The sequence below is a fragment of the Pipistrellus kuhlii genome, unplaced genomic scaffold (assembly GCF_014108245.1).
Source record: "Pipistrellus kuhlii isolate mPipKuh1 unplaced genomic scaffold, mPipKuh1.p scaffold_m20_p_1, whole genome shotgun sequence".
Taxonomy (NCBI): Eukaryota; Metazoa; Chordata; class Mammalia; order Chiroptera; family Vespertilionidae; genus Pipistrellus; species Pipistrellus kuhlii.
In genome coordinates, this window is record NW_023425404.1 from 192,928,141 (window position 1) to 192,954,659 (window position 26,519).

At 40.4% G+C, this 26,519-nt stretch overlaps 1 protein-coding gene across 2 annotated transcripts in view; it reads right to left on the reverse strand.

Moving 5' to 3' along the window:
- Positions 1-26,519, reverse strand: part of C1QTNF7 (C1q and TNF related 7) — a 92,785-nt gene that overhangs the window by 45,586 nt on the left and 20,680 nt on the right. The window contains exon 1 of one of the 2 annotated variants that reach the window (XM_036420265.2): positions 17,286-17,382. The exons of the other annotated variant lie outside the window; for it this stretch is intronic. Within the exon in view, the coding sequence (XP_036276158.2) occupies positions 17,286-17,379 (94 nt within the window). The 5' untranslated portion in view covers positions 17,380-17,382. Of the gene's footprint in view, positions 1-17,285; positions 17,383-26,519 lie in introns of those variants that run through there. 2 annotated transcript variants of the gene reach the window in all.

Consider the following 26,519-nt stretch of genomic DNA (forward strand, 5'->3'; position numbering starts at 1 on the left):
TATCTTTAGTTTGTGGTGATTAAGGAGATGAGGGAGAGGTGGAAGGAGGCGGATTGAAGGAGTGGGGAGGTGATGCTTGGGGTAGGGAGGCATTCTGGATTCTTTCTGGAGGGCGTATTCGGGCGTTCTGGCTTTCTGATTCTTTCTTCTGTCTTTTTTCTTTCTTTCTTCGCTTGCTTCTTCTTTCTTTCTTCTTTCTTCTTCCTCCCTCCCTCTCTCCCTCCCATTTCCTTCCCTCCCTCCTTCCCTCCCTTTCCTTCCCTCCCTCCTTCCCTCCTCCTCCCTCCCTCCCTTCCTCCCTCCCTCCCTTCCTCCCTCCCTCCCTCCATCCTTCCCTTTCTTCCCTTTTTTCATAGTAATCATTGCTGTTTATTGTTGAAGATAGAGAAAGGAAATAAGCCTACAGAGAAGCAAAGCAGACACCCAGGGCATTTCTTGCTCTATGTCCTGACCTGTTACACCTGCCACTCTCCCTCGGGATACCAGGAGCCTCCTGACCTCAGTCCAACCCTGAGAAGGAAGGATGTAGGGAAGCATCCCTGAAGAGGCTGAGCTGGGGCTAGATGGACATGGTTGTTTCTCAGGGATACAGAGTGTGGAAAGTGGGGCTAATGCCCTTGGACAGGTTCTGCTCTGCTCTGCTCTGCTCTGCTCTGCTGGACAAAGGCCTGTGATGGAGATGATGGTACACTGGGCTTGTAGTGAGAAGGTTTGGTTGACATACAGGCTCCGCCATTCCATCTTGTCAGTGCCGTGAGGTGAGTGGAAGGTCGTTTTCACTCTGGGGCATGGTGAGGAGCAAATGAGATGATCTAAGCCCAAAGTAAGTACCTATATGTGTACACAGTATGGGCCACAATGGGATGAAAGTACAGTCTCATTCTCCTGGCAAAAATTGGAGTCAACTTTCTGGCTGTGTGGAAGGGTGGAGAGTTCAGGGATTCTGATGGAAGAGCATTTACAGTCTGTGTAGTGGCTATAGGCATATTTTTAATATATTTAGTTCCTTTAGTGCTGGCTAAAACTCCCTCTAATAAATCCATTTAAATCACTATCACTGAGTCTGATGTTAAAGGACTATTCTAGAATACATGATTAGTTCCCGTGTAAAGTAAATCTAGGTTAAGAACCTGGGTACTCAGGAATGCTTTTTCTGTGCCTCCTTCCTTCTCTGTCTCCTGACCTCCCTCCCTGCCCGCCTGTGTTTTTGAGGTCTTTGTTGCAACAAAGAACCTGAAATTTGGAGTCTTGTCAGACCTTCTTTTACCCATTTAATTTCTTTATGCATGTTTAATCCAGAAAAAACACGGTGATAAGAATATCTTCAAATACAGATGATTTTTAAGTCCAATACAATAATTCATATTTATAGGACACTTAGTGTATGCCCAACACTTCATCTATATTAAGACATTTAATCCTATGTGGTAAGCACTATATTATTATCCCACTTTATACTTGAGAAAACTGAGACAGTGAGAGGTTAAGTAACTTCCCCAAAATTACACGGCTAGTAAAGAATGCACCTATAACTCTCATTACTCTTATTTCAATCCATTCTTTAAATTTTTTTTAAAATGGATTTTAAAAAAAGAGGATGGAAATTGATGGAGAGAGAAAGATCAATGTGGGAAAGAAACATCAGCCACCTCTAATACTGGAGACCGAACCCACAACCTAGGCATGTACCCTGACCAGAAATCAAACTGGCAACCTTTTAGTGCACAGGGCAACACTCAACCAATAAAACCAATGGCCATAGCTCAATTCATTCTTCACAGATGAGAATTCTGAATATACAAAGGATCACCTGAATTGATTATGTTACTGACCCTCTTTGCCAATGCAAGGAGATACCGGACTCATAGGAAAGCCAGCTCAAAGAAATGCAGAATTAAGAGATGTAGGAAGACAAGAGTCCAGACTGACTATATTCTTAGAGTTCCTGGATCCAACAGAACCTGAAGCCAGAAGATTTACTCCAACTTTAGTTCTATGAATTAATAGATCCCTTCCCCACACACCACCTCCCCCAACTTTTTTTTTTTTTTTTTTTTTTTTTTTTTTTTTTTTTTTTTGCTTTGAAGCATCTTGAGTTGGGTGTTCTGTCACTTTTCATGGAAATAATGAAAATGATGAACTCCTGAGTGCCTCTTGGGGAGGAGCAGGAACTGTGCCGAGTTATTCTTTTCTATTTTTATGAGAATGCTGGGTGCTAATTAGATGCCCCTAAGTATTTGTCAATTCATTAATCATGAATTCAGTGGAAGATGGGCTAGTTACTGGGAATTTTGAACTATTACTTAACCATCCTTGTACATTGGACAAATATTTTCTTTCTTAAAAACAGGGAAGTTTGGAATAACTTTTCTTTGGGGTTATTTCCAACTTGCTTTATTTCCCAACTGAGACCAACTGTAATTCACATGGATTTGCACTAGTGAAAGTAATATTTTATTTTTAGTACTGTTTGCTGGAATTTTCTGCGAATTCTTTTTTCCCACTTAAGCATGAGCTGAAATTTCTGAAACCCAAAGTGGACAATCTTCCTCCTTTAAAGCATCATGAACTCCTTCTTGCCAGCTATAGATCACTAGGCTTTAGGGAACACGCAGACATGATCAGTTTTATATATCAACTTGATTTTTAAAAAAATATATATTATTGATTTTTTACAGAGAGGAAGAGAGAAGGATAGAGAGTTAGAAACATCAGTGAGAGAGAATCATCGATCAGCTGCCTCTTGCACACCCCCTACTAGGGATGTGCCTGCAACCAAGGTACATGCCCTTGACTAGAATTGAACCCGGGACCTCTCAGTCTGCAGGCCGATGCTCTATCCACTGAGCCAAACCGGTTTTGGCTCAACTTAACTTTTATCTATCAATCCTCAGTTTTTCACCAAGCACTCATCTAGGTTTTGCCTAGAGTATATTTTTTAGCTGTGATTACAGTCTATAACCAGTTGACTGTAAGTAAGGGAGGTTTTTCTAGAATATTCGGAGTGGGCATGACTTTATCAGTTTAAAGGTCTTAGGTAGCCAAGGCGTCCCTAAAAAAGAGGAAAGATCTCCTATGTACTTGGCTTTAGCTCAAGCCTAAGAATTCCTGCATATCCTTCCTGGAGGTCTTCCCTATAGATTTCAGACTTTCTAGAGCAGCAGTTACGAACCAGTGGTCCATGAAATCTGAAAGGTTGGTGACCACTGCTCTAGAGAATCCTTACAATTGAACAGTCCAATTCCTTGCAGTACATCTCTTAATGTGTATTACCCCCCACTGGTTCTTTTTCATGGGTTGAATACTGACATGTACAACTGACAACTTCCTAACTTCTTGAATTGTAGACACAAAGGATATGTAGGAGTGGAAATAAACCACAATCTGCATGGTTCCCCAGTCCACTGTGACAGTCCAGACTAAAATCCTTGGTCTGTTGGGTGAAGACTGACATCTTTAACATAGTTCTCCATAACCTTCCCCCACTGACCACCCCAGCCTCCTCATCCTCCTCACATTTTCTCAGCCAGGATTATAGGTGCACCTGGGTCTCTCAAGATAGTGCCTGAAAACAGCTTTCTGGGTGCTCCAAATAAAACTGTTCACTCCCCATCTCCTAGTCCCCAAGGACCTGTCATGATTCTTGTAGACCCTGTCTGGCTCCTCCCTCCCACTTACAACCTCACCAGCACCTTCTCTCTGCCTTGAGACCACCAGGAGAGTCTCATCACACCCTTCATTTCAGTTCATGTCCTTCAAGCTCCAGGACATCACTTATCCCATGGACTCTCATCTCTGTGGCCCCTTTCCTGACTCCAGAAGTCCTTCCTTGGTGTCTCTTTAAACTCCAGGTCACTCATCAGCAAAGTCCTCCTTTCTGAATGTTCTTTCACTCTCTTGTTCTGACTGAAGCTGGGCTGTCCCCTGAGGACCTCTCTGTCCCTGCAGCCCACTCAATGGTGGTGGTCCTCACTCACTGGGGAATGTCCCTATGACTGCCAGGAAAAGCAGGTCCAGGGAAAACAGCACTAACAGACAGCTTTGTTCTTTGCCTCCCTCTTTTCTTTGCATTTTGGGTCTGGTTTTGAACACAACAGTCTGGTATGTGAGCTTTTCTGGCTAATGAAATAAAATGCCACAAATAGAAATGTTGCTAGACCAATTGATTACATTTTATTACTGTGTTGTGATGCGGTTGTCTGTCTTCAAGCTGAGCCAGAGAATGTAAAATATAAGCTGTAAGGTGGATTGTTGTCAAACTTTCTGAGCACGCCCCTTTTATTCTGCATGAGAATTCTTTATCACGCGAGTCTGCTATTGTTGGAACAATGATAGGCCTGGCAAGCCTACTGAGAGCTAAGTGGGGATGACATAGCTCACCTAGCCTTGCCTCCTGACAGTCCACTTTCAAAACAGCAGTCAGAGTGGTCTTTCAGAAATAAAGTCAGAACCTGCCAGTCACTCTCTTGCTCAAAACCCTGCAATAACCTCCAACATCCCTTTGGGTAAAGCTCAGATCCCTTGCAAGTCTGGAAATACTCTAATGCCCACCCCCTTCTGATGTCCTGTCTCTACCTCATGCATGCATCCCAGCCCCCAGGCATCCTTATGTCCCTGCAATTACTCAAGCACCACCAAACCTGTCTCCTCTCCTGCTTATAACAGCTTAATCTGGAATGCTCTTCTGCAAGATGCTGGCATGACTCATTCTCTCTACCTTCAAAAGCCTGCTCAAATGTTGGTCTTCTATGGCCCCAGCCTTTTCTGACAAACCTGTCTGAAGCACAACCTTCTCACTTACCCTGCTTCCTTCCTCATGGTCTTCCTCACCTCTTGACCCCACATCTTTGTGTTAGCTTTGATTATATGCCTCACAATTGGACTGCAGGAGCCTAGCAGGAATTTGTCTATTTTGATTACAGCTGTATCTCAAGAGCCTAGAATAGTGCCAGGCCCTTTGTGGGTACTTAATCCTGGATCCCTATGAGCATACTTGTCTTGTGGGTGACCAAAATTCCAAAATTCCAAAGCGACTAGTACTTACAAGAGGGGTGTGTGTGTGTGTGTGTGTGTGAGTGAAAGAGAAAGAGAGAGAGAGACAGAGAGAGAGAGAGAGAGAGAGAGAGAGAGAGAGAGAGAGAGAGAGGCACTTGAGAAATCCCAAACAACAAACCCTTGTTCTTGCATAAGAACTCTCCTCTTGGGAGTCACAAAGTACTGGCTGAACCTGGGCCTGGTCCATCAGTATTCATGGTCAAGGCAAAGGAGAGGCCTGAATTCCCTCCAGAGGCCACTACCTGCTGTGGTTTGCCTGTCAGCTGCTCTCAAGTCTGAGCATAAAGCCTCCCCACACTGAGCCTTATGATTTCAAACAAACAAAGGAAGACAGTCTAAATCTGAAACATTTGGAAGCTAAGATCCTGATTTAGCCCAGGAAAGCTGATGATTATTAAAATCTTCAAAGGAAGTCACAAACAATCCATGTTTTAGATTATCTCCCCAACATTTGTCATATCTGGAACCATTCTCACAACCCTGAAATCAAACTCTCCGAGAGTCCCGTGTTCTTCCTGCGCACACCTCTCTGTTGGCAAGGTTCCAGGTTATTCTCCAGGCTTGTGGGTCACAGAAGGGGCTCTGGGTAGTCAGAGGGCTTCTCTGACAGTCTGCACCTGGGCCAAGTTATTTTCAAAACTGAGATGAGTTTAGAGAGGTCATTACAGGTCAGGTTTTAAACGAGAATCTTCTGGAAGGCTCATTTACCCAAAATATATGGTGAGTGTCATGGTGGCTAATTTTATATGTGATCTTGGAGATAAACATTGGCTACAAATTTCAATCTGTCATGGGGAGGAGGAGAAGTGAATATAATTTTTCCTAATGTTTACTCTATGACAAGAATGGGCTGGGTGCTTGAGGCATGTGTTTCATCAGCTCACTGTCCTTGTCTTATGTAATGATCCCAGTTCCAACCTCCTAGAGAAAAACAGAGAGCAACATCACATCCTCTCAATTTCTCCACCATCCCTAACTTATCCCCATTCCTACCCATCTTCACTTGCTTCCTGTCTGTCTCAATGAACACAGGTGTGAGTCAGAACCCAGGCTCATTCAAGACCACCCACTCCCACTGATGGATGCTCTGCCCAACTTCTTTTCCCTGTTAGATTGCCTGACAGATCGATGGCTAGTTGCTCTCAACCTGTACAAATGCTCAAGTCTTCATTTCTGAAATAGCCTTGACTTAGCTCCCCTGACCCACCTTTAACTATTATGCATCTCTGTTCTTTCCAAGAAAGTGGGCCTGGTAGGTTAAAGCATCTTGCAGAACCAAGTCAGCTTTTCCCAAGGATGCTTCATAAGCCACTATCTGAAAGCATAGGCGTGTCTGACCATACTGTGCTTGGAAATGGATAGTCATAACTATGTCCAACTTATACTCATTAGAAAAAATGCTATTGAACTTATTGGGGTAACATTGGTTAATAAAATTATATAGGTTTCAGGTATACAATTCTAAAATACTACATCATTATTGGTATATTATATTGTATGTTCACCAATCTAAGTTAAGTCTCCTTCCATAACATTAATCCCACCTTCACTCTCTTCTATCTCCACATCCCATTCCACCCTACTTCCTCTCTGGTAATCACGATACTATCTATGTTTTTCCCCCCTTTGCTTATGCCTTCACCCTTTTCACTGTGACAGCTGTCAGTCTGTTCTCTGTCTCTATGAGCCTGTTTCTATTTTGTTTGCTAGTTTATTTTGTTCATTAGATTCTATATATAAGTGAAATAATGGTACTTGTCTTTATCTAACTAACTTACTTCACTTAGCATATTAGTCTCCAGGTCCAATCATGCTGCCACAAGGGATCATATTTCATTAGTTTTTATGGATGAGTAGTAGTCCATTGTGTAAATGTATCATAGATTTTATTTATTTATTTATTTTCTAATCCACTCAACTACTTGTGCTACTTCCAAATCTTGGCTATTGTAAATGACACTGCAATAAACATAGGTGTACATATATTCTTTGGAATTAGTGTTTAGGGTTTCTTCTGATATATTCCCAGAAGTGGAATTACTGGGTCATAAGGCAGTTCCATTTTAATTTATTGAGGTAACTCCATACTGCTTTTCATAGTGGCTGCAACAACCTACATTCACACCAACAGTGCAAAAGGGTTCCCTTTTCTTTGAATCCTAGTCAGCACTTCTTTGTTGACTATTGATGATAGCCATTCTACCAGGTGTGAGGTGAGATCTCATTGTGGCTTTAATTTGCATTTCTCTGATGATTAGTGATGTTGAGCATCTTTTTATATGACTATTGGCTGTCTGTTTGTCTTCTTTGGAGAAGTGTCTATTCAGGTCCTTTGCCCATTTTTTAATGGGATTGTTTTATGGATTTATTTATTTTTTTGGTGTTGAGTTTTCTTTATAAGTTTTGAATATCAACCCCTTATAAGATGTATCATTAGTGAATATTTTGTACTCCCATTCAGAGGGTTGCCTTTTCAATTTCTTGATTTTTTTTTTTTTTGTGAAAAAACTTTTTAGTTTGATGCAGTCCAATTTGTTTATTTTTCTTTTGTTTCCCTTGCCTAAGACAATATATCAGAAAATATAGTGCTACTAGAAATGTCTGAGATTTTACTGCCTATGTTTATTCTAGAGTTTTAATGATTTCAAGTATTACATCTTACTCTTTAATTCATTTTGAATTTAGTCTTATGTGCATGTAAGAAGATGGTGTAGTTTTATATATATTTTTTGCACCCATCTGTCCAATTTCCCAAATACCACTTATTGACTATCTTTACCCCATTGCATATTTTACCTTCTTTGTCAAATATGAATTGACCATAAAAGGGGCCAAATTTTAGATAGATTGGCTAAATTTTATTGGTTTCTATAGTGTTCCATGTAAAGCCAGCTAGAATTTGGAGATTGACCATTAAAGGCGAGAAGTGTGGGGAATGAGTATGCACAAGTATCTGAATGGGAAAGTGGATAGATAAGAAACAGTCACTAGAGGGTATAAATTGTTTCTAGTCTCTGGCCAGAGATAGGTTTTAAGGCTTTGTGAAGAAATTTGTTCATGTCAGCTGCTAAAAGAAATTTTTTCCAGAAAATCTTTTCAGGAAGACAGTTCCAGTCAAGACTTGAGTCTCCGGGAAGAACACAACAATTTTCGGGCCAGGTGACTCAATAGGGGAGGTGACTTTCTCTCTCTCTCTCTCTCTGCCTGAAATTTAGCAATACTCCTGATGCTTAAAGAAATCAACTTTGGGGGATCCAGGAGATTACATTGTTCATGTGAATGTTACCATTCCCAAGATGGACACTATTAAGGTCCATGATTTGCAAAGAGGACTGGGATTTGAATCATGCTTTACATAGTGACTGTTGCATAAAAATTCATGAACATATGTGGGCACAGCATAGAAACACATGGGGAATCGCAGTGATAGGAGATAGTATTACATTGGTTTATTGATGTTTGGATGTCCTTATCAGTGAAGCCAGAGGGCATAAATGTAATCTCTAGGAGGTCAGGAATTTTTGTGCATTTGGGTCACTTCGGATCCAATAAAAAAATGTAAATTCAATGATTTTGAGATAAATCTGGCTGCATTCTGGTCAGGAAAAGGTAGTCAGCCTGTAGAGAGCTAAATATTTAGTAAGAACAGCTAGAATTTGGTAGAACCCAGGAAGAATTAGCTAAATTCAGATGAAGGGCATGAAGAGCTATGGAATCTTATCAAGAAAGTCTGGCTGTAAAAATAAGGTGAGAGTTCAGATGGAAATCTAAGAAGGTTTTGGGATTCCTTGTGTGGTATAACATGGTACAAACTGTACTATAATCAACGAGAAATACCAAAATAGGTTTCAGTATATTATGGATTATTTTGAATGGCATATCTAGTACATATCTCAGTTGTCTTCATATCAATTAGATGAAATAGGAGGAGCAGGTATATGCATTCTATTTTTCAGGTGAGACCAGAGAGAATAAGGTTCAATAGTTTGCTAAAGGTCACAAAATTCATACATAAACAACTCATGGCTTTTCATTGGATTCCATAGTTTTTCCCTACCTTATCATTGTATAGAAATGAGATTTTGGCTGATCTCTGCAAATCTGCAGACTCTTTTTGTTTTGCTTTGTTTCCTCTTTTAAATTTTGCAGTGGTGACTGAAGTGATAAAACTTTAAACATCCATCTTGGACTGGAAAGGTCAGAGGAACATGGGGAGATAATGAAAATGGAAAGAAACCCAATTTAAAACCTAGCTTCACCAGTTAAGAAGAGGATCATGTATTGAAACAGCTGAAATCTCTGTATTGGTTTCATTTCCCATCTCAACAACACAGAACAAATTGCACAAATTCTAGGAATTATATTCCTTCATAACAAACATTGAAGTCACTTTGTAAAATGTCACAAAATGGCTTCGTTGATCCTGTTTTGTAACAACTCACAAGCAGATGGCACTTTGAAGCACACGATGCAGTTTAAAAAACAAAACCACTCAGACACTTTTGTCTGGCTTGCTAAGATAATGTGCTGAAGCCCCAAATGAAAGGTTCTTGGCATTCATGGATAGAGAAACTACACACCATTCAGAGGGTTTGCTTTAATTTCTTTTTTTTTTCAATCAAAGAGCTGATTCTTCAACTGTTGGCTCTAGCTGAGCTGAATTTTATGAAGATTTATTCACTTGCTGACTAGAAGGTGCAAGGCAAGAAAGAAAACTACTATTTCTTGGAATACCTATAACGTGTCAAACTCTTTTTATAGAATTTAATTCTAATGCAATTCTATGAGTAGCTATATTACTCCTATTTTAAATATAAAGAAATTGAGGTCCAGAGACATCCCATACCTAATTAGGTTTAGAGCTGGAATTCAGACTTCGATCCGGCATTCAGATTTATTTCTTTCCATTATCCTGTGTCTCTACAGGTAGAATGATATTCCTATCTACTCCTTAATACTTGATTTAAAAATATTTTTCTGCTCACAGTTAAGCATTAAAATAGATGCATCTAGCAAATGTCTATACAAAAGAGTCATATATGTGTCAAATTGTATTGCTTTCAGATTGGAATCTATGGCATATTTTGACAAGTACTGTGGGTTTACTTACTCAAAACCCATTCCAATACACTTTTCCCTTGCTCTTTTCTATATTAAAGATTGAAAAACAGAATATACTAACTTCCAGATTCGTTTGCAATTAGCCATGGCCATGTGACACAGTTTGGCCAATGAGATGCACGTGGGAAGTCCCAGAACAGGGCTTCCTCCCCGACCTCTAAAAAAAGACGAAGTTTGACAAGGAGAAGGATTTTGCCTGCCTGCCTGCCTAAAATATGAACTAGACCCCCGATGGTGGTGCAGCAGCTGTCTTGTCATAATAAGGACAAAGCCACAGCTAATGCTGGTGAAGCAGGAAGATAGAAAAGCCTAGTTTCCTGGTGATATCTTTGGATCACCTATTTCTGGGCTTCTTGTTATGTGGGAGAAATAGACCCCTTACATGTGAAAGAAACTAGGTTTTCTGATACAAATGGAATCCTAACTGATAAACACAATAGCCAGAAATTTTTTTAAAAAAATTGTATTTTATGCAATTTTCTTCCCAATCTATGGTTCTGAAACATTGGAAGTACAGTCATAAAATTAGATAATAGTCATTGGGATAGTGTTCAATTGACTGGACACAAACTAGAACAGAGTTGGAGCCCCTTCCTGGTTGTGGGCAAAATGGCCAGCAGAGCTTGTGATCTGAGAGACTATGGTTCTTCCAGAAAGTCCAGACATCACTTCAGCCAGAGTTGGGGAGGGAGAGTAGGATGGCTAAACTCGACACATCACCACCATTTTGCCTGAATGTTGACTTGGCCCTTGGTTGGAAGAACTAGGAAAAAAATTGAGGAATTGTTTTGTCTATCTTTTTGCCTTGGGGAGGACCAGCCTAAAGTCATATTACACACATATATAATCAATCTGGTTTTAATATACCTCCAGAGAAGACATTTCTCAGCCTCTTCTCTCAGGAGGCCATTTCAACACTTAAAAATTGAAGTAGAGTTTTTGTTTTTAACTTAAACAGAATGTCTATTGCATGTGAAAAAGAAAAAAGCCCATTATCTTTCTAAGGCAGAGTGGTAGAGTGGAACATTTATGAGTGGTAGAAGAGGGCAGTCCTGGGCTCAAATTGTAGTTCTAGCATTTCTAGCTGCAGAGCTCCCATTACTTAACTGCACCAAGTCTCAGTTGCTCATCTGTCAAATAAGCAGAGTAATAGGCATGGTGTGGTGTGAGAACTAAGGTGTGGTAAGGAGCTAATGTCTTAAAAATGCTGAGAATATTATTTGCCATAAAAGTAAGGACAGAATTGTACTACCCTTACTCATCCTCTCCCCACTGGATATCACTCACCACCATTCTCTGGGTGAAATTTTTAGAGTCCCAAGGATAATCATTGAAGTGCTTCACAACTCTCTCTCCAATGGGTTAATTAATTTCAATGTTCCAAGCTCACCCTCTTTGCTTAGATTTTTCAGTCCATGGATCTCAATTCTGGGCTTTGTTTTAAAAATATATTTGCAACTCGAAGAGATCACATTTTTAAAAATTAAGCACACACACAAAAAAATCAACATTGAAAACATTGACCTGTACATTTTTTGTTGCAGTGCACACAGAATTCTCCTTTTGGGTTGTGGATCCATCACTGAGATTTACGCTATGGTAATAAAAGAAATATGGAGGAATAAGGCCATTATTTGGATTGTTACAGCCAAGAATATTCTGACCACAAATATGTGGTGGATTGAAAGACAAAGACTCCTGCGGTACAAGTTTATCTGCATTGAATCCTTAACGTTGGAGAGATGTTGTCTCAGACCCAAGTGAAGTCTGCTGCACCATTTTAAAAAAGGAAATATTTCAGACCAGGGCTTGTTTTTTTTCAAGCCATGCTCATGAATCTTGGCTAATAGAGTGTTGGATCGGCTGACTTTGGCAGCTTTGCCTTTTGGCTCCACTAACATATGGACAATTTCAGACTTGAAGCCACACATGAAGTCATTGTGAGGCTGCACAGATCACCCTAAACATCTGCCGTGTGGTGGTCCTTGTCTTCTCCAACGGTGTCATCTCTAGTTGTGATGATTTGCGCTCTCAAAGAAGAACCATTAATTAATCTTCCTTTACTCAGAACCTACTGATTTATCTTTGATGCTGAAGAACATTTTGAAAACAACCCAGACAATGGAATAAAATAACTGCAATGTACTTTGGATCAGAGATTTTTTTTTCTTTTACACATGGCATACAATGCTAAGCCAAAGGAAGAAAATGACAGTTTCAGGAATAAATGGAGCCCCATAGATTCAATCCAGCTCTGTAATTTTGAGGTGATTTACTCCAGCTCTGTAATTTTGAGGTGATGAAACCTGATAAACCTAAAAAGTTTCAATGGCTAGTCTAGTGTCACATGGGTAGTTAGTTGCTTAACTATGACTTTTATGGTTTCCTTATGACTCAAATCTGTGCTAAATACCACTTCCTCAATGAGGTTGTCCCTGAGCACTTTAGCTGATGACATATTCCCTTCCCCACATCTGCCAGTCACTCTATCTCATTACCATAGTCTATATTCTTCTGGGCACTTAGCAGTCTCCAAAGTTATATTCTGATTTACAATTTGGTTGTCTTCCCCTTTAGAGGTCTGATGGCAGAAACTTTGGCTCTTTTCACTGCTCTATCTAGAGTAATGCCTGGAACATAGTAGGTGCTCAATAAATATTTGTGGGTTGAATGCTGAGTTGTTTATGTCTGTAACATGTGCTTGAGAAGTAAGTATCATTTGGAGTCTTGCAATTAAAAAACAGGGAAGCCAGCTGAAACCGGTTTGGCTCAATGGATAGAGTGTCGGCCTGCGGACTGAAGGGTCCCGGGTTCGATTCTGGTCAAGGGCATGTACCTTGGTTGCGGGCACATCCCCAGTAGGGGGTGTGCAAGAGGCAGCTGATCGATGGATGATTCTCTCTCATCGATGTTTCTAACTCTGTATCTCTCTCTCTTCCTCTCTGTAAAAAAAATCAATAAAATATATTTATTGATATAAAAAAAAATGGTGAAGCCAGAACCCAAAGCCAGGCATATTTCACTTCAAATCCTGACATTTGACACCATAAGAAATTATTTCTAGTGTTTGATGGTTCCTATTGCCCTAAACCCTCCATGATCTCTTTCCAAGGCATCTACATTTCCCATTATGTGTTTTGGCATCCTCCTGTTGGCTAGTAATCTATCTCTGATGCAGTAGTCTTCAGAGAAATCAATCTGATTATATTTTATTCAGCACAGTAAAGACTGTGTTGCTGGTTTCTATGTGTAAAGTTTATTGGGTACATGGCTCATATTATAGACCAGAGGTCCAGTGCATGAATTCGTGTATGGGTGGTGTCTGGCTGGCCCAGCCCCAATCAGGGAAGATCAGGGCTGGACCTGTGGGGAGGAGGAGATGGAAGGGGGTTGGCCCACCCTGATTGAGGCCTGATCAGGCCCTGATCAGGTCCAGGCCAAATGGGGGAAGGAGCTGTGGGTGGTTGGTTGGCAGGCCCTGCCCCCAATTGGGGTTGAGGGTTGATTGAGGGTGGGATCAGCCATGGGTAGGGGCTGTGGGTGGTGGGCTGGCCATCCCCACCCCCGAATGGGATAAGGGATGCCAAGGGGGGCTAGTGGCTGGGGGAGGGGCTATGGGTGGTTGGCCACAGGTCCTGCCCCTGATGAAGTGAGTGTCCGATCTTGTGTGGGGCCAGGCAGGGGGAGGGGCTGCAGGAGGTTGACCATTCAGTCCCACCCCCATTAGGATGGGGGGTGTGATCAGGGGCGGGCCAGCTAAGGGTTGGGGCTGGAGGCCTATTGTGGTGGGGCAGGCTGATTGGGAATGGGGCTGGCCCTGGGGTAAGGGAGGAGTGTTTGGCCATAGGCCTGCTCTTGATTAGGGTTGGAGAGTCCAATCAGGGGTAGGCAGGCAGCGGGGAGGGGCAAATATCTATGCAAAACAGTTCTTTCGCTGGCCACAGCGGGCATCATGGCGACTGGCCATTATGGTTGTTATGGCTGTCACAGTCACTGGCTTTTTATATATAGAGAGATATCTAAAAACAGTGATAAATTCCACACAGTTGTATTGATTTATAATAAAAAGCCTACAAAGGAAAGAAATCTACCCATCTACTGATCATTGAAGCCTGATGCTATCAAAGGGGTTCTTGTCAAAAAGTTCAGAAGGTCAGAAGGCTTAGAAAGTGGCATGTGCCAAAAGATGAAGTAAGCACTGGGTTATAAACAAGACACACACAAAAAAAAAAAAAAAAAAAAAAAAAAAAAATTCTGACCACAGGATAATCCAAAAATTAGAATTGGGGAAAATGCCCAAGCTCTTGTTTTTAACAAAATTGTCACCTTTTTCAGGTGAAGGTCATATGGGATACAGAAATCCATTTTTTCCTTGATTGCAAAACAGGCTGAGAAAACTGATAGTCAAACTTTGATGTACATCTGAACTCTGAGTCTGGAGAATTATTAACAAACTAGAGGCCTGGTGCACGAAATTGTGCATGGGTGGGGGGTGGGGAGGGAGGTGTCCCTCAGTCCAGCCTGCAACCTCTCCAATCTGGGATTCCTTGGGGTATGTCTGACTGACAGTTTAGGCCCAATCCCTGTGGGCCTAAACCATCAGTCGGACATTCCTCTCACAATTTGGGACTGCTGGTTCCCAACTGCTCTGCTGCCTGCCAGCCTGATCACCTCCTAACCATTCCCCTGCCAGCCTGATTGAGGCCCAACTGCTCTCCTGCTGGCCCGATTGCCCCCAATTTCCCTCCCCTGCTGGCCTGGTAAAAAATTTATTGGATCCAAGGATAGTTTTTTTAAAAAAATAACATGTGTGTGCATTTTTTTTTATTGATTTCAGAGAGAGGAAGAGAGAGGAAGAGATAGGTAGAAACATCAATGATGAGAGAGAATTATTGATTGGCTTCCTCCTGCATACCCCCAACTGGGGATAGAGCCCATAACACAAGCATGTGCCCATTACATTCTGGGTCAGGCATCAATGCTCAACCACTGAGTCACACTGGTGGGGCTGTAAAGCTAGGCCTTTTACTTTCAAATTTCACCCTGCCAGCTAGCCATCACCTGTGTGGCTGTGGGGAAGTTACTTAGTTATCCCTAGCCTCAGTTTCTCATACATGAGAGATACAAAACCAATCCTTCACCTGCATTAATTCTCAAGCTCAAGCTTCTCACAAATCCTGATGTCATTGCCTTTAATTCAAGAAACCAAGACATACACGGGTTAAATCATCAAAGGCCCATTTGGGACATATTCTCAGGTGCTCTGGGTGCAGAGCCACCACTTTTAACCAATGAGTCACCAGTTCTGAAGACCCTGTGAGACACGGGGAGTAGAGGGCTGAGTCCATGGCCAGTACTTTCACTTCCTAACATTTTAATACGTTTCTTTCACATTCCAAATGTGCATCCCTCCAATTTATGATCCATTGCACCACATAGCCAGTACCCAGACTTATGTATTTATTGACCATGAGAAGGAAAGTTCACTTGGGCTGCGTAAACTAGAGACACATTTATACTGAGAGGGGAGTATTGTATCATGTTGTTTTTTATTGCTTTCAGCACATTGGATATATAGTATACACTGAGTGGCCAGATTATTTTGACCTCTGAAAGCATAATAATCTGGCCACTCAGTGTATATCCTATATAATAAAAGGCTAATATGCAAATTGTCCCCTCAACCAGGAGTTCAACCAGCAGACAGGCTGGCCAAAAGCCCATGTCCCCTCCACCTGTCCAGGCTGGCCAGTCCCCACCCATGCACAAATTCATGCACCGGGAATATATATGCTCAATCTAATATATATATTAGATTGAGTATATATATATATATATATTAGAATTCCCAGTGCATACACACACACACACACACACACACACACACACACACACACTGAGTAGTCAGATTACAGATTATTATGCATTCAGAGATCATAATAATCTGGCCACTCAGTGTATATTTGTTAAATAAAGGTTAGAGATCACCTTACATATGGACTGACCAGTCTTATAAGATACAAGATGTCAAAGTGGGAATCAAAGTTATTCAAAGAGAAAATGTCAACTAGAGTTAAAGGCAACATTCTCATTTTGGGACCTTTCTAGGATGTCAGGAGAATACAGACAGCCTGCAGCTCAAGGAGGCAAGGCCTTCTTATTAAAACGAGGCCATATTCGGAGAGGCATAGTGTGATGACGGGCAGAGTTTCCTGAACCTTAGGAAATGAAGGGCCCTGGAAAAGGACACTGGAGTTCCTGGGCAAGATTTAGGGTTTCACAGAACAAAGGTTGATTAAAACAAAACCATACCCTTTAAATTGGCAATATCTCCACAACCACTTCCCAGTCCTTAACCAATGATTTGAAACACCCATGAAAGAAACATACTCGAGCACAATGCATTGTTTACAAAAGTATGCAATTCATTCATATAATTACAATTAATACAAACCTATTGTTTTATTATCAGCCTAGATGTTTATAATCCTACATTGCAAGGATGTATTTTCACCCCCCATAGCCATGTGGAGTGATAAGAACACTTGTTTTAAGAAATAAACAGTAAATAAATCAGCACACTTAACCAAAAATAAATTGAGCCTGAGATTTATAATACAACAGGGAAATCTCCAAGGAACAATAGTAGCCTTAATGTGTTCCTTTCCTCTATTAAAATCCTACAGTCTATCAACTTGAAAGAAACACCTTAAACTTTAATTATGTAGGCGCGGACTTGTTGACACTTCTGTTTTTTCTTGGTGAGGCTATAGAGCCTCTTCTGTTTGCTCCCACAAATGTCCCTGTCAGCCTTATTCTCTTGAATATTGATTTATAGACATTAAGGAGCATTATCGCCCAGGGCTGTTGTCAAAACTACCTCTTCCCAAGCAAAGCCGAAGCTGATGGCTTTCACTTTCTCTCTTCTATTCAGCAGAAGCCTCCCCAGAGGAGATGTTTTATTGAGTAAGCCCCAGTCAGTAAACACCCCCAAATCTCAGAGAAGAACAGAAAAAGAGTAACAACAATCTGAGCCAAAAGACTCATCTCTGGAAGAAAAAAAGCCTGAAGAAGCTCACTTCAATCAGGACGGTGGGCTCTTTACTTACGTTGCTTGTAAGACCTTGCAACAGCTGGAATCTTTGAACAGCTGTGGAGCTTTCCCTTGAAATCCCCTTCCCTTTGGCAGCAAGGCGCGCTCATTACTCTTTGGGGCTTCAGACTGATAAGTAATTTCCTGATTTGTTTCAAAAGCATTCTCCCAAGCTTCGCGCAGTGGCAGGGAGAGAGGCAACAGCACGCAAAATCCACAGTATACAATGAACTGATGCCGTGGCCTACACAGACCTCCTATGTGTTTGATGGAGCCCCAAAGAAGTATTTTTGATCTCACAAACAAAAAATAAATATACCTCTCTGTTGGCCCACTCCTCAAATCATATTTGAAACACAGCACAGAGTCTGGAAGATATTTGTTCTAAGTATAAAATTCAAGTTGAATGTTTTCTCATTTTTCTTGTTGTTGGGGGAAATCAAGGCACCTTTGGTCTTCAAGGCACGTTATGATTGCTTTATTACCAGCCACTGGACAGAATGTTTCTAGAGACCCTGATGTTTAGCTCTTCAGTTTGTAGTGGAAGGAAATGAATCCCAGGGTTACAGTGCAGGTTCACACGGGAAATGAGAGGAAGAATGGTCACCAAATGGCCACACCAAAGGTGGGGGAAGACACAAAGGTGTGAGATCTGACTCTGGATCTTCAGGCTAGCTGGCACTAGATGAGGTCCTTAATATTTGAGTTCTCACAGCTTCAAAATGAGGGTTATAAAAGTTACTCCTGTTTGGTCATACAGTTTGATCACTGGGAAACAGCTCTGTTGAGGATGAAACCAATTGTGTTATGTGAAGGAATTTTTTCAACAAGTCCCAATTTACATGCTTCTCTTCTCCTTTGGACTTGCATATTTCATTTAATATTGTTGTTGTTGTTGTTGCAAGAAGCCATCAGGTGATTTTGGGGGGGAGAAGAATATTGGTCAGCGTATGGGATCAGATATGAATAAACTTTGACTTTGGAAAACCAGATCAAGAACAGATAAAAGGTATGTTTTGACATTTTCCAAGGCAATAACACTGGGTCTGACACCAGAAAATCAAGGCTCACCACTGCTTCTGACACAAGCCAAGGAAAGGAATCCCATGTAAATATCCAAACCACAGTGTCCTTACTAGAGATATAATCCCAATCCACTGTGCTAGCTTATTTTGCTCGAATGAGATTCTAATAAGGTCTTCATTGAGATAGTGCTTATCAGCAATGGCAAGCTGTGACATTGTACTGTAGTACTTTCCAGCGTCCAGCACAGAATTTCACACTGAAAATATTGTTGATGGGATGTGCCACGGGCATTTTCCATTTCATCTGTGATATTGGCTAACTTCCCTTAGTGCCAGAACTCCTAAATTCTTGGCCTTTTCCTTCTCCTTTTATGGAGTACATTTTACCTTTCTTCCCTGTCATCCCATTTCTTGGCACTTCTCTCCAGTTACTGGTTTCCTTCCTTCTGTTTCTCATGCAACAGTAAGAATGAAAAAAGGGACAAAACATTTGCTAAGCTACATAGAAAAGCATCTGCAGAGTTTACCCTGGAAATAGCCACAACCAAGTGAATCAAAATCAGCCTCACTTTTGAGAATGTTCAAGCTCCAAATCCAGTTCATATTTAATTATTCCATTCACTTCCTTTGCGCTTTTAAAGAATCATTCATTAAATGTCATTGCAGTTAAGATTTGAACTTTATTATCTACTAGAGGCCTGATGCACAAAATTTCTGCATGGGGGAGGGGGTGTCCCTCAGCCCAGCCTGCACCCTCTTCAATATGGGACCCCTCAGGGGATGTCTGACTGCTGGGGATCGGGCCTAAACTGGCAGTTGGACATTCCTCTCAATCCAAGATTGCTGGCTCCTAACCACTCACCTTCCTGCCTGCCTGATTGTCCCTAACCACTTCTGCCTGCCAAACTGATTGCCTCGTAACCGCTCCCCTGCCAGCCTGATTGATGCCTAACTGCTCCCCTGCCAGCCTGATTGCCCCCAACTGTCCTCCCCTGCTGGCCCGATTGCTCCCAACTGCCCTCCCCTACTGGCCATCTTGTAGCAACTATCTTTTGTGATGATGTGGGGGTGACCATCTTGTGATGATGTGAGGGCATCATGCAAAGGTCACCTAGGCTTTTATTAGTATAGATAAGAGCAATTTTCTAATTTAGCCTTTTATTTATATTATCTAATTAAAAAAGGTATATTTGTAGGAAAATATTAGGTAAATTCATGGCACAGGTGATATTCTGTAATGACAAGAAATGTGAAATGTACTTACCTAATATTTTCCTACAAATTTACCTTCCCCCTCCCCAAATATCTAAGAATAGTAATATTTGGAAAACTCAAATGTAGAAGAAGTACCAAGTAATGGCCTGACTTGTGGATGGAAACCTTGCCATGAGGGAGCATTTGATTTGTCTCCTAAGTGGAGTTAATTCTTTAGCACTTTTAATAAGGGCAATAAAATTTACATCAGTCTCAAAAGTATAACTCAAGAGACTCTGTTTTCCCAATGATAGCACTCCTTTGAAGACTATAAATTGTTTTCTTTCAACTTTTATTTTAAGATTTTGATTGAATACATTAAAATGCAGGCCTGACTTCAAAGCATAGTTTGTAAACAAAAAGGATTTTCTGGTTTACATTGCTAAATTAATTCTGATATTGATTCAAAAGAAGAAAGAGTTTCCACATCTCAAGAATTTTCATTGTTATTAGATGCAACTTCTATGTAAACATTTAAACCAAAATGAACCTCAAAACAACTAAATCTCAAGCTTTTCCAAGCTCCTTATTTCACTATCATCATGTTTTTTGCCTCCTCGTTCCATTTTTTCATGATCGTGCTGACTTAGAAACCACAGTTATTGAACATGCATTTCTTGTCTTAATCAACAATGAAGTGTCCACTTACTTGGTGGATTATCCAAGATAAATGTAATTACTGAAGCTGGCTTGTTTTAGTCAAATAAGACAGCTTGTTTGGAAGATTCTTGGAAGATCACAAATGAGATCTAAGTTAGATGCTATGTGAAAGGTAACTACGTTGCCAAAAAAGAAAGTAGAAAAGAAAGAAGAAAATAGAGAGAAGAAAGGAAGGGAGGAAAGGAAGGAAGGAACGGAGGAAGGAAAGAAGGAAGAAAAAAAAGGGGGAAAGGAGAAAGAAAGACACTGTGAAAGAAAAACAAAGAAAGCAGGGGAAAGGCTAAGAGAAGGGACAGATTCTGTAGCTGCAAATAAAACAGACATGGTCTGTACATTTTCCTTGCAGCTCTATGGTTTTGGATACTCATAAACTGACTTAACAAGACTTCAACTTCAGCTAAGATTTACACTTCGAAGTGCCATCTTTGGTCAAGGTGACCAGCTTTCCTGCTTTGCCGGGGTCTGAGGGCATTCCCCAGATGTGGAAACTTTCCGTTTTAAAACTGGGACTGTTCAGACAATCCAAGATAGTTTGCTTATGACAAGGAGTTTTCCAGGGCAAGAGGCTTATAGTGCTAACACTAGGAAAGTCCCAGGCAAATTGAGAAAAGTTGATCGTGTTATCTTTGGATGAAACAGTAAACCTGACCTGTTATGTTAGAGTATTATGTAAGAAACCACCTAATTTTAGCACAGCTTCTGTGAGCTAGAATCTGTGCTAAGTGTTGTACACAATGTAGTAGACATTTTTTCTGCCTACCTAGCACCCTGATATCTTTGGGTAACTGTTTCCCTGACTTATGTGGTTCTAAATAGTCTTTCATGTGTAGTGCCCTTTATTTGTGCCACTTTTCTTTAGGTGAAAAAGCCAACCAGGCTTGGCCAAGCATAAGTAGCCATCGGATGCACCTGAAAGCAGTGGGTATTTGAGGGGTGAGCATGTAGCTCAAGAAAGAGGCTTTGGGAAAGAAATGTCTTTGCTTCTAGTGAAGACTATCATGGTCATCATGGTTATTATATATGACACAGTCAACAGCCATAGGAAAAGGTGAGGCAGGAGGGAGGAAAGGATAGAGAGAAAGAGAGAGAGAGAGAGAGAGAGAGAGAGAGAGAGAGAGAGAGAGAGAGAGAGAGAGAGAGAGAGAAATATCACTTGAATCCCTGGATCCTGCCAAGAGGAAGCTAACACCATTCATAGACTGACCAGTTACTTGAGCATTCTCCTTTTTCTTACACTATCTTGAGTTTGGTGTATGTCATGTGCAACAAAAGAGTTGTGACCAGTAGACATACATGGACTTAGTCTTCTATTCTGAATTCAGACTTGTGAAACAGAGATAGGTTGAGCCATATAAAATCACCAATATTCAACTTTTTGACTTTATATATGGCAATTTCACTTTGCTCTATTTAAGCATTATTCCCATTTTACAGATGAGGAGAAAATTCACTGATGATAAGCAATAAGTGTACTAATACACATTACCATACAGCAGTCCTAGGAATCAAATCCACGTCTGTGTGAGTCTAAGGAACACAAATACATACATTTTCAGTTGCTTATGTTGCTTGAGAAAAATAAATCTCTTGAGAATTATCTTTTGATATCTGACAAATGCTTTGAAAAGACACTAGTCTGTGACTCACATTAGATGTGGTGCCAAACACCTGCCTGTTGATCTTCAAATTCCCATTTCACAAAAAAGAATCAGATGCATGAGTGTGTCAAGCAAGAGGGCAGATTCTCTCTAATCTAGGACTCTGCCCTTGAATCTGGTGAGTGTTTACATTTTGATAAGGATAAAGCTCCAGGTGGGCGGATGTTGGATTTCCAAATTTACTCCAGCTTTGGTTTTTACTGACAATCAAAAGATGTGATTTTTACCTCACAAGGGAAAGATTTATTATTCATTCTACTCTTAGTACAGAAAGAAGATTGTTCAATTGTTTCCCATAACTGAAACCTAACTCATTTATAATGCAGCTGTGTTGGCAAGATAAGCACTCAGGCTATTTTCTATTATCCCCATCCTACGTGCTTGCCCACTGATGAAACAAAATGATGCTTGGACAGAAAACATTTCTTTTCAATGGTGGTTTCTATACATGCTCTAAACTCCTCAGAATATGATTTGGGAATATTTGTGTGTTATTTTTCTAGTACATATTGTATGTGAGGTTATTGAAATTTCAGACTGTTAATTTTAGTGCATGCTAGAGAAACAATGTGTCCTCTTACTGCATGACTGCTCATCCATAGTCTTTGCCTTTGGCATTATCTGCTGAGCATCTCTTTCTGTGAATTTCCCTTCCCTGCAATATGGTGGCAGGCTGTAGCCATCCGCTATTGCAGCTCTAATACTGCACCATAATAATAACTCTCAAATCTCAGTGGCTTGTAATACCAAACATTTATCTCTCTCCTCCCTCCCTCTCGCCACACACACACACACACAAACTCACTCAGGAAAGGTTATGAAATGTGCCTAAGCTGCTGGTGAACGATGAAGCTGAATATTATTCATTCAGAAGATATCACTGAGTTCCTACTGAGTGCCAAGAATTATAGAAAGGCTTATAAACCACCAAACCAAGTATTATTTAGGTATTAGCTAACGAATGTAAAAGGGAAAATAAATTTCATTATAGCTCTGAAGAGTCCATTGGAAAGAAAGAACATATCAAGCAGGAAATACTTGGCAAGATCTCATAAAGTCAATAATGCCATGTTTGCCATGGGTTGGAAAGACATGAACCAGAGAAGTAGCCATGATTAAATCCTAACAAGATTAATTAAACAATGTATTGTAGATAATGGCATTCTCAGTGCATGTTGATGTTGCATCTCTAACTTTATTTGAGAGAGAGGACAAGGAGAGGGGAAACATTTGAAACCATTTGGGCAGGGGGGAGATCTCAGTGCCAGGCAGTGGCACATGAGAATAATCTAAATGGGGATCTTCTGCAAAAAGTACACCTCATGTCATACTTTACAACTCTCTGGATATCATTTTTTTTTATGTCTAATGAAAGGATAGTGTGATTTTCTTTTTGCTTTGACTCAGTTTGTGCCTAACACATTGCAGACCCTCAATGAATGGTACTTCTCTTGGCAGATTCTGTTAGTTTGATTTCCAATGTCCATTTTGCCCTTCTTTCTTACTAATGGAGGCCTTGTTTGTGTAGGGAGCCAATGTAACAAGGTGAATACCCACCTTCCCAGATTCCTTGTGTCCAGGAAAGACCATGTAACCTACCCAATCTGGACAATATGTAAGTAGAGATCAAATAAAGAGGTTGCTGGGAAAATATCCTTCAGGGGAAAGACAGCTGGTACCACCTGTTCATGTTTTGTTCTTTGTATTTTGCCATTCACCCAGAACGCAGTCATGACATTAATGTGGTGTAGACATATTGTAATCTTCATAATGAGAGCAGGAAGGTAGAAGGAATCTGGGTCTCTGATGGCATTGATAAGCCATTGAACACCCCCATGACTGCATATCTTCAAATCAACTTTTCAGATGAAAATATATCAAGACACGTTGGTTTAACCAGCTGACTGAAGCTTGGTTTCTGTTTCACGAATCAACTGGCACATTCCCTAACTGACATAGTTCTATCCTGCATCTCTATCTTAGTCTCAATATGGAAGACTTTCAGATTTGTATATAAACTTCCCTGTTGCAAAAGATTTGGCTTCTTTCTGAACAAATTTTATAAAAATAGTTAATTGTTTAGATGAGGCATTATTTGGCTATTATATAACAAAGTTCTGCTTGAAAGTAAACCCCAATTAAACATGTCTTTTTCTTTTTTTTAATCAACCAACACACAATCATTACAACCAACAGAAACAGCTTCAACCTGGTGGTATGGATGTGCTGGGCTCTATCTTACCAACCATGGCAACATCAGAGGAAACAGAAAAATCAAAGCTTAAAATGAAAAAAAAAAAAATTCAATGGACGTGATGTAAGCAAAGAATTAGCGAAGCTTATTTTAAGGTCTTCACACTTTAATCCTTTACATTTAGCAGTGATGTTGGGTAGGAAAAAAGTGAAGAATTTCAAGTCAGAGAATCCAGGTTCAAATCCCTACTGAGTCATTTACCAGATGCATAATTCTGGGTAAGTTTTTAAAATATGTCAGGTTTTTTTTTTTTTACAGTAGAATCCTGATGATAATAACAGCAACAACATAATAATATTTACTTACAGAGTTGATATGAAAAGTAAGTAAGGTGACATATGTATAAGGGATCTATAAATATTAAAATATTACACAAGTTTTCATTGCTATGGAGAGGTGAAAAGGTAAGTCAAGTGTGGAATCGAGTCAAGTTTGTCTATTAGACCATCTGGTCTAGATGCATGGTCTACTGGTGTGAAACAGAATATTGAAGGTAGCAATAAAGGGCTTTTGTAGAGCTAGTCACCCTCAGAAAGGTGAAAGTCTTCTTAATGCAAGGTTATGGAGACATTGCTCTGTATATCTGGAGGGGAAAAGGGGAATGAAATTTCTAGCCATGGATACCTCTTTCATTAGCTCTTTATAGACACACCTCTCGGGAAATAATTAATGCAAACATTTTTCTGGGTGGCTAGCATCTTCATCATTAACTCATTCAGCCCCTCACAACAACCCTAAGTAAGTACTATGAATATCTTCATTTTATAAATGAGAAAACTGAGGAATAAAGTTAAGTGACTTGCCCACAGACATCTCATAGGACTGGAATCGAGGTAGTCTGGCCCCAAGGCTGCATTCATGATGATGTGTTTTTACCCTTCGAAGGGGAGAAATAAATAAAGCAGAACATATGTGTGACAGCTGGGCTATGAATCTTGAGGACTTAGTTCCTTGACAAACTCAGAAGAGCTCATGTGTTTTCTTCATGGAAGAAAGGCTGCAGACCTACCCAGAGATCCTTTTGGTGTTTCAGTGAATAAAAATATAACCCTCTACCCACAAACAGCAATGTCTCTCCTTACTCTAATGGGAGATTTAGGGATTTGGGAGACATCTGGAATCTATTTATGGCATTTGGACTTTAAAATTCAATATTAAAGTTTTATAATGAAGGGAACAAAGAAGTCAGGGTAGATCATATTAGCGAAACTTGACTACATAGGGTTTGTATCTGCAAATCGGGCTTTAATGGCTGGCTAAAATATTGCTCCAAACATCCTGGATCATGCCTCTCAGAAGGGAAAGACACTGCACTGGAGTCATTTAAAAAATATATTTTATTGATTTTCCACAGAGAGGAAGGGAGAGAGATAGGGAGCTAGAAACACCGATAAGAGAGAAACATCGACCAGCTGCCTCCTGCACACCACCTACTGGGGATGTGCTCGCAACCAATGTACATGTCCTTGACCAGAATCTAACCTGGGACCTTTCAGTCTGCAGACTGAAGCTCTATCCACTGAGCCAAACTGGTGTCAGCTGGAGTCATTTTGATACTCTGTATGTAAGACAATGGAAAGGACTGCATTTCAGGGCTTGCTTTTCCCCAGATAATGCTGTAAACAGCATAAGTGATTAACTTGCCTGTACTGCGATTAAATATAATACAAAGATCTTATGGTGACAGTCCCAGTTTGTCATTTTGATCCTGGGGGGACACCATGGGATTTAGGGACAGATAACCTGGACTGGCTTTGCCATTTTGTGAGTTGTATAATTTCAGACAAGCTCCCCAATCCAGTTTCTGAACTGAGAGGATGTCTCCAGCAGAAGGAGGAAAGCCGTGAAACAAGTCTGGGGAATTTTTAATGGTTCCTTATGACCAAAGTGAAAAGTGCTTGTGAGGACTGGTAGAGATGAAACCAAAGAGGGTAAGATCATAAAAGGTCTTTTTCTCCAAACCAGGATGTTTGGACTCTTTCCTAAAAGTAATAGGGAACTACCTAAGGGTTGTTTTCCTTTTAACTTTTTAAGTGCCAAAGAGAATTACTTTTCCTTATTACTAACTTAATGGTTTATTGTAGAAAAAATTGATAAAGAAGAATGGAAAGTGATCATACTTCAAGAGATTGTTAACTTCTTGAGAATGTTGTTTTTTCTTGTAGTTGGATATTTTTTTGTAGTCAGACATTTTCATAAAAACTCTAGTCATATCAGATTATTTCCTCTCTTTCATAATTTTCTTTTGTGTTCCAATTATAGAAATGCATATGTCAGTCCAAATAGACTTGTGCTTTTTGTCATTTTAATGGCAACATGGTATTTAGTGGCTGTATGGATGTGCCATCATTCTTTAATAGTGTTTCCTCCTTGGGTGTTTCAATTGCTTCCACATGCTG